This window comes from Herpailurus yagouaroundi, unplaced genomic scaffold (assembly GCF_014898765.1).
Source record: "Herpailurus yagouaroundi ecotype Mexico unplaced genomic scaffold, PumYag 192, whole genome shotgun sequence".
In the NCBI taxonomy this organism is placed as follows: Eukaryota; Metazoa; Chordata; class Mammalia; order Carnivora; family Felidae; genus Herpailurus; species Herpailurus yagouaroundi.
In genome coordinates this window covers 22,527,685-22,535,506 of record NW_024412423.1, presented here as the reverse complement: position 1 = coordinate 22,535,506, position 7,822 = coordinate 22,527,685, and the positions used below count along the sequence as shown (strand labels likewise).

General features: G+C 56.3%; 1 protein-coding gene across 1 annotated transcript; it reads left to right on the top strand.

The window, feature by feature from the left end:
- Window positions 1-573: 573 nt before the first annotated feature.
- CXCL14 (C-X-C motif chemokine ligand 14) lies at window positions 574-7,822 on the top strand. Its single transcript, XM_040444531.1, has 4 exons — window positions 574-831; window positions 1,006-1,111; window positions 4,865-4,978; window positions 7,530-7,822. The coding sequence occupies exons 1-4, from the start codon at window positions 768-770 to the stop codon at window positions 7,543-7,545; spliced, it is 300 nt and encodes a 99-aa protein (XP_040300465.1). The 5' UTR covers window positions 574-767; the 3' UTR covers window positions 7,546-7,822.

Below are 7,822 nucleotides of genomic sequence, written 5' to 3'. Positions count from 1 at the left end.
GCGCATCCTTTGAGCCAGCCGCAGTGACCACAGGCAATGACTTTGCTCCTGTACAACCTATGGCAACCTCCCTCCAGACCTGGCCTTGTGCTCTGGCCACCAAGGCTGCTGGCCCAACAGGGACAACTCACGCCCTAGGAGTCAGGCCTGCTGGCACTCACACCTGGCACCTGTTCCAAAACCCTTTCAGTTCTCAGAAGATCTGGGCCGCGGGCCTGGGTCTCTCAGCAGCTCAGGACAGCATGCTTGTCTGGCCAGAGGGAACCATGCGATTCAGAAAAGCAGCGCCCTTAAGCAGCCTCTAAAGTGTCCGGAACAGCCGGTACCGCCGGGGCACTGGCGGTGTGCGCGGGCTGGAGTCTGGGTGTGCAAGTGTGTATAGAAGCAAGAGGGCAGCGGGTATGAATGGGTGTGTGCGCGCGTGGCTCCCAGTGTGCGCCGCGGAGATCGCGGTCCCGGGGCGGGGAAGGTCTCCTCCCCCCACCTCGTTGAGAAATCTCAGTGAGTCACCGAGTGGTTCTGCATATTAATGAGCTCGCTGCCGCGAGGGCAGGAGCGGATTTAAAAGAGGCCTGGGCGGGCGGAGGGAGGCTGCGGAGACAGCGCGGAGCCGGGAGCGGAACGCAGCCGGCACCAGGCACCCACCGACGGGCGCAGCGGGAGCGAGCGGAGCAGAGCCGGAGGCGCGCTCCGAGCAGAGAGAGCTGAGCCGGCCGGCCGGGCGCCCTCCCCAGTCCCTGCTCCCGCGCCGCGCCCCTCCGGCCAGCATGAGGCTCCTGTCCGCCGCGCTACTCCTGCTGCTCCTGGCGCTGTGCGCCGCACGCGTGGACGGTGAGTGCCCGGGAGGTCTCTTGTCGCCGTCCCGTCCCGTCCTGGGGCACCTGGGCGCCAACTGCTGGGCTTCCAGAGACCCCCGAGGTCCTGGGTGGGCACCTAGGGCGGTGGGGGGGGGGGGCCAGGAGACCGCACACGCAGCTGAATGATACCCGTCGCGCTCTCTCCCAGGGTCCAAATGTAAATGCTCCCGAAAGGGGCCCAAGATTCGATACAGCGACGTGAAGAAGCTGGAAATGAAGCCAAAGTACCCGCACTGCGAGGAGAAGATGGTTATGTGAGTTCTGGCTCCTCACCGTGAGCGTGTGTGCGGGCTGCTCTTAACCCAGTGCTGGGGCACAGCATGGGGCTGGTCGGTGGGGCTAACAGACATTCCTCTGTGCCTTTGGCAAGGCCTTGGAGGAGGCTTTGTAATTGCCCAGCAAGTCCCTAGGACGCTGGCGTGACAGTCTGAAAGAGTTTGGAAAGAGGGACCACTGCCCTGTTCTCTGGAAACAGCCTCTGGGTGTTCACCCTTGCTAAGATTCAAATGGGTAGCCTAGGTGCTTGCACTGCCCACCATTCTGGGGTGATCAAGGGTTAAATGGCTCTGGTCGTGCCAACTTTAGAGCATCGGGATTGAAAGCGCTCCAAACTCACCCAGAACTATTGAACTTGCACCCAAACTGGGACGCATGTTGCCTTCCTGTTGCTGGAGAGAGAATTAAAACAAATGCTGTCTTTAAGTCCTCAGACCCAACCCTCCTTTCAGAGCCTTTTCCCTACCAGGGGACCACAGCCAGCTGTTTTGGCTGCTAGCGATTTCATGTTGAGACTGATCCTTGATCCTCCACCACCGGCTGGACTCTTGTGGGTCCCTGAGCCTGAGCAGTGCTGGGCAAAGTGATCTGCTGGGGTTAACGTGCCATGCGGCTGGAGCCCTGCTTGGTGGGGATGCAAAGAATATTTTTAAAACTGGGACAGAGTGAGAGAACACGGAGTTTCCTTGCTCCTCTGCCTTCCCAATTAACCACTTGAGTCCAGCACCACTGTTTCCCCATCAGTATGCACTTGGCCAGGAAGGAAGCCCTTGGCAAAGCAGCTACCGTGGTCTGCCACGGACCATTGGCCCCTCTTCCCCTCCCCCAGAAACAGGACACACTTTATTCTCAGTCTGGGCAAGTGCCTTCTATCCGCTGGCCCCGATGGTCCCAAGGCCTCCGCATAGTGTATGCAAAGGCAGCCCACCTCCCCCCAGACACTGCCACCTGGGGGCTGCACAGTCAGGCTGAAGTTAGGGGAATTTGCAAAGCCACCAGGCTTAAGCCGAACCCCACTGCCTTTCTACCCAGGCACATAAATCAACCCCTGTCCCTTGCCTAGTAGACGCAAGTCCAGAAGAACTGCCGGAAAATCTTTTTTTGGTGGGGGCTAGTGTTCCCACAAGCTAAAGGAGGAGCTACAAGTCCTTCATGGTTTCCAGCTTGGGGGTTGAAGATGACAGGGACGTAGCAAATTAAGTTTGCACTCCTCTAAGTACTGAGAACCACCCCACACCCCATGGCCAGGTGCCAAGACCTTGCAGAGAAAGAGAAGCAGGGTATGGGGTGCAGAGACTTCTCTAAAGGACCCTCAATAAACAGGCTTACTCTTTCTCCCGACTAAATCTTTTCAGAATAGAGAGGAAACTGACAGCAGGCAGGTGCGAGAAGGCTTTACGCAACCTTGTGAAAACTGGCAGGGGCCTCGGGAGGTCCAAACACAGTCACCGGTCTCCTTCCTAAACCTTCACCCACACCCAGCCCCGCCCACAGCACTGAAGGGCTGAACATCCTCTCCTGTCTCAAGCTCCTAAGAGGCTCTAGATCAGATGCAGGGCCAGCACTTTTTGCCAAAGCAGGTTTTCAGCCACAAACGCTGAACAAAAGCAAGTTTTCCAGTTCACCCTGAGTCACCCAGAAATCTCTGATGAGGCTGGGGGTGGGGTGGGGAGGCCAGTGTGCTTTGCAAGTGGGAGTAGACTCCAGATATTATAAAGGGCCATTTGTGCCCTATGAACTCTTGCCCGAACCCTCAGCACCCCAGAACCACTGAGGAGAGGGGACACAGGACCCAGAATTTCTGAGCAACTGCTGGGAATATAAATCGTCATGTCTTCACCCCACAACCAATTTTCATAGTCCCAGTGTTGTGACAAGCACTCAAGGACTGTGGTGGGAGGGCTGAGTGTCTTCCCTGCTGCCCCGACCTTCAGAATTGGGAATCCCCAGCCTGCACAGTGACCTAACTGAGGAGGGCATCTTCATCAGGCTTGCCCACATCCCTTCACTTCAAGTGCAAAAGCAGCACTGTAGGCAGAGAGAGCAGTGGGTTAAATTCCCGCAGAGTGACCGAGTACTATGGAGAGGAGAACAGGCAGACTGCACTGGGAAGCCTGGCCCCATGCTTGAAGACCTAGCAGGAGGGACAGGACCCGGGGAGCGACTGGTCTCAGAGGGCCAGTGAAGGCAGAGCCCAGTCCACAGCATTTAGCAGAAGAGCCACCCCTGCTCTAGGAAGCTTAGGCTGCAATGGGGGCCTTGGAAACTCTGAGCACAGAGAAGGGAAGAGAACAAGTCGCCCAGAAATATTCTGCCCCCATTCTGGTGGCAAGATTCGGTTTTTCTCTCCCTGTCAACAGGGAGACTCAGTTTGTGGTGGCCCTGCTCCCTTCTGGAACTTGGCCCATGTGCCCTGACACTTTACCCTTGGGAACCTGCAGGGCCCTAACTGCCCTCTCTCCCTCCCTTCTTTCTCTTCCCAATCCAGCCTCCAACTGCCCCTCTTTGCCCCCTCAGCTCATTCCCCAGCCCACCATCATCTGTTCGTGCCATGACCACTCAGGGAGTGGCACCTCTCACCTTCCACTTTTCCACATCCCCTAGGTGGTCCTTTGTTCTGGAACACCATCCTTCCTCCCCTACCCAGAAGCTTCCTCCTAAAATCCTGCCACCCTGGCCCAGCCCAGGGTGAGAGGGGCATGCATGGCAGTCCTGGGCAGCAGTCCTGCTTTCCCTGTCCAGGCTGGAGCTCACACACTAAGGCTTCTCTTTCTCCTTGGCCATCTCCTCTTCCAAGACAATTACTAATGACAGGAATTCTCCACGTTGCGTCTACCAGGTGCTAGGCACTCTGCATACATTATACCCTTTCATTACCCGATAACCCTAAGAGGTAGGTCCTATTATTAAACCCATTTTACAGATGGGCAAAGTGGTTAAGAGAAATTACCCAAGGTCCTACAGAAAGAGCTGGGATTCACACCCAGGCCCTACACTCTGTACAGCGCCACCTGCTTTTCTGCCGCACGGCTAGGGCCTCCACTCAGTTTGGGACATGGGCTGACAGAGGCCTGAGGGGAGGAGGTCTTATTTTCTTGCTGGGGGCTGACACAAGTGGGACTTCAGGCTCAGGAATCAAAATGGGCTGCAAGGCCAGCAAGACTTAACTTCAGGATCCGTCATGTCCCAGCCCCGGGACAGACTTCAGAGGATCAAGGGGCGCTGGGGTTTGAAGGGTCAGACAGAGACCACCCATGTGCAGGGCATGTCTGAGCCCTGCCGCGAGCAAGTTCCTTGTACCCAAGGAAAGGGGTCTCGGCGTGTGCCCCTTGCTGATATTAGCTCTCTCCACCTCTCCAATCCTAGGTTTAGAGGAGCTGGAAGAGTCCCCAGAGCTTTGTTCTCCAAGGGAGGCATGAGCCCTGTAGGCAACAGCCTTGTGGGGGAGGGGATACTATCCCAGACCCTAAGAACTCCAGGGGAGAAGTGAGAGCCAATCACTCCATACAGGGTTAAACTGTATGTGAAATCGGAGACTAAGGGGACACCCAGAACCTTCCAAAGAGGCAGCCAGGCAGTGAGCACCAGGGCGCGTTCCCCTGACAGGAGGGAGGAGGCCACATTCTTTCAGGCCCCTCCCTGACTGGGACAGACCAGGGCGGCCCACAGGCCACACTGAGGGGCTGCCATTCAGCCTCCTCAATCCTGCACCCCACGCTGCTCCGTTTCAGCATCACCACCAAGAGCGTGTCCAGGTACCGGGGTCAGGAGCACTGCCTGCACCCCAAGCTGCAGAGCACCAAGCGGTTCATCAAGTGGTACAACGCCTGGAACGAGAAACGCAGGTATGCATGCCCCCACCTCCTCACACCTAGCTTCCCACCAGCCCCAGGTCTCAGACCCCGGCCAGCTCCTCTAGTGTCGTCGAAGGGGTGAACACCCACCACAGTAGCCACGGCGAGCAGAGAGCCAGCCTGTTCACATAACCCCATGGGTTAAGGAACTCGCCGCCTCACAAAGCAGGCCCTTGCTCCCTTGGACAACTGTAAGCATCGAAAAGTTATCCTTTCGTGAACTAAAGTTTGCACCATGCTAACGTGTTAAGCTGTAGTCTCAATTCCTCTTCTTTTTAAAGCAACCTAAGTTCTCTGACCCTCAGTTTCCCTCTGTCAAGTGAACGGGCAAGAGGCTGGCATGGCTCTCTGGGACTCTTGTGCGGTGAAACACGACCACTTAAGTAACTGTGTTTATTAACTGTAACACAGGGTACCCCCCCACCACACGATGAGGACAATACCTTACCAACAAACACTTCCTTCCCTCAAGGGGCCCCCGTGTCCCCTACTGCCCAGAAAGCTGACAGACTCCCTCCCAAGCAGGTGCAGGGAGGGACCTTGGACTTGACCCTTTAAAATCAGAGCCACTGTTAATCTCAGGGGGCAGCAGTGGCCAGATGACCAGAGCTGTGAACCAGACCCCTGTCCTCTCTCGGTTCTGTTTCCACAATCAGAAGGCCACTCTCCATCTCTGATCTCCTGTGGTCCCATATCTGGCAAGTTCCCTGTCTCCCCATACCACATAAAAGTGAGCGTGTCCCAGGGCACACCTACTCCTCCCACACTCAGAGCCTGTCTACACCTGTACCTATATAGCGTGCGTATATATGTGCACACACACACAGAGGGGACTTCCTCGGGAGCTGGGCCCAGCACCCCATTCTGCAGAGAGGGAAACCAGGGCGAAGTGGAAATGGGGAGTGACTTCCCTGGGAGCACATGGCAGAAAGCCAGGCCTCCCAAGGTCACCTTCTCCCTGCCTGGAGCGGCTGCCCGAGCCACCCCTCCCGTTGCTCCCCCCTCCCCAGCCCTTCCACTCGAGGCTCAGCCCATGACCGGCTCCCCCACAGCCCACACTCAGGCCCAACTCCACTATCTGAGCCCTTTGCACTACCTCCGAAACCGCCTCGTCTGCAACTGCTTGAAATAGAAACTGATGAGAGCAAGAGGTTATTTTCTGTGGATCTGATGGGAATGAAGCCCTCTTTCTGGTCAGGGCAGGCAGCTCACGTGGCCAAAGCAGGACCCGTCCTGTCCACTGCCACTCTCCAGGCCCTGCGTCATCCAAGTGGAATGGGGCTAAATGCAGGGCCAGTCTGTGAAGGGGGCTGAGACCGTCTGCACAGGACTGAGGGCAGACACTCGGGCGATGCACACACTTTGTCCCTCAGCCCTCCACCTGGGCCATGGCTCTGACGACGGGGAGGCAGGCATGGGACAATGCAGCCCTGCTCTTTTTAGATCTGCAAATTCCAGTGAGGAGAGCCACTCGGTGACCAAGCCTACCGTGGCTTCATTACAAAATGAATTCATCCTCTTTCTAGGGAGGCCGAGGCATCCTGGGAGAGGAAGGGGACGATCTCTTGCCCTCCCCACCTCCCCTCCCCCTGTAAAAGGCTGGAAATGTCTCCACGAATGTAGAATGGAGAGAAAGAAACTACCGTGAAGTCCCCTTTGCAGAGACAGCAAGAGAATGCTAAATGTAGGGTGCAGGAAGGAGATGCCAGCAGGCCGGCCCAGGCTAGTCCTGGGGGCTGCTGGCAGGCCCAGCAGCTGCTGGTCTGTGGAGCCAGCCTAGCAGCTCCGCATCTGAGAGCCCAGAGCTCCCGGCTGCCACGGGAAGCAGCAGCATTGGGCGGAGTACAGTCAGGTGGTCTTACTCCGAAACAAGGAATGAGGCAGAGGAATGGGTGGGCTGAGTACGAAGCATGGGCCTGAAACAGCCATGGGGCAGAACAGAAGGGATTTAAGATCTGAAATAGAGACAGTCTGGGAGGTGGGGGGGGGGGGGGGGAGGTCATGCAGGTCCTACAACCACTAAAAGGAAGTGACCTGGAACCACAGGCCTCTGGGACAGGCCCCAGCCCCACTAACCACCCTTCAGTCTTTAGGCAGCAGCTTCTAAAACTAGCATTTTTCCGGAAGACATGCATTCTCTGGGCAAAACACAAGGGAAGATACAAGCCTGAGTTGAAGGATGGGATGCCCTGTCCTCCCCTGCCCCCTCCCTGCTCATGCTGGACACAGACCTCATTCCCACCGTGGACATTCAGTGTTCGTTGGGCAAATCTTAAGTCCCTTGTGCCTCAGTTTCCTCATATATAGAGAGGGCTTGCTCCATAGGGCTTTGAGGATCGCAGAGGTTGAGAATGCACAAAGCCAGATTCGGGTAAGATTTTGAGGTCCATGCGATGACCTCCTCTGAGGTGTCCCCCCCCCCTACTTCTCCCAAGCTCCTGCCTTCCCGGGAGGGGCACTCCCGAAGGCAAGGATGAAGCAGCTTAGCCCCCGCCCTGTGTCATGTCCTGAGCCACTTAACGTGGGTGTTTTCTCTTCCCAGGGTCTACGAAGAGTAGGGTGAAAAATCCCTCATAGGAAAACTTCACACCAGCTGGGAGACGAGCAAAGGACTCTGCAGATAAAAAACAAACCTTCTCTTTCTCACAGGCATAAGACACAAATTATATATTGTTACAAAGCACTTTTTACCAAGGGTCAGTTTTTACATTTTATAGCTGTGTGCGAAAGGCTTCCAGATGTGAGACCCTTCTCTCTTGTGCTCCAGACTTCATCACACACTGCTTTTTACCGAAAGGGGGGGAAACTCATGCCTTTCCTTTGTAAAAAAAAAAA

What these genes read in the sequence shown, in the direction of transcription:
- CXCL14 (XM_040444531.1), top strand. Translation starts at nt 768, where the DNA reads ATGAGGCTCCTGTCCGCCGCGCTACTCCTGCTGCTCCTGGCGCTGTGC. An exon ending in GTGCGCCGCACGCGTGGACG is followed by an intron (nt 832 to 1,005) that starts GTGAGTGCCCGG and finishes GCTCTCTCCCAG; the next exon opens with GGTCCAAATGTAAATGCTCC. An exon ending in TGCGAGGAGAAGATGGTTAT is followed by an intron (nt 1,112 to 4,864) that starts GTGAGTTCTGGC and finishes GCTCCGTTTCAG; the next exon opens with CATCACCACCAAGAGCGTGT.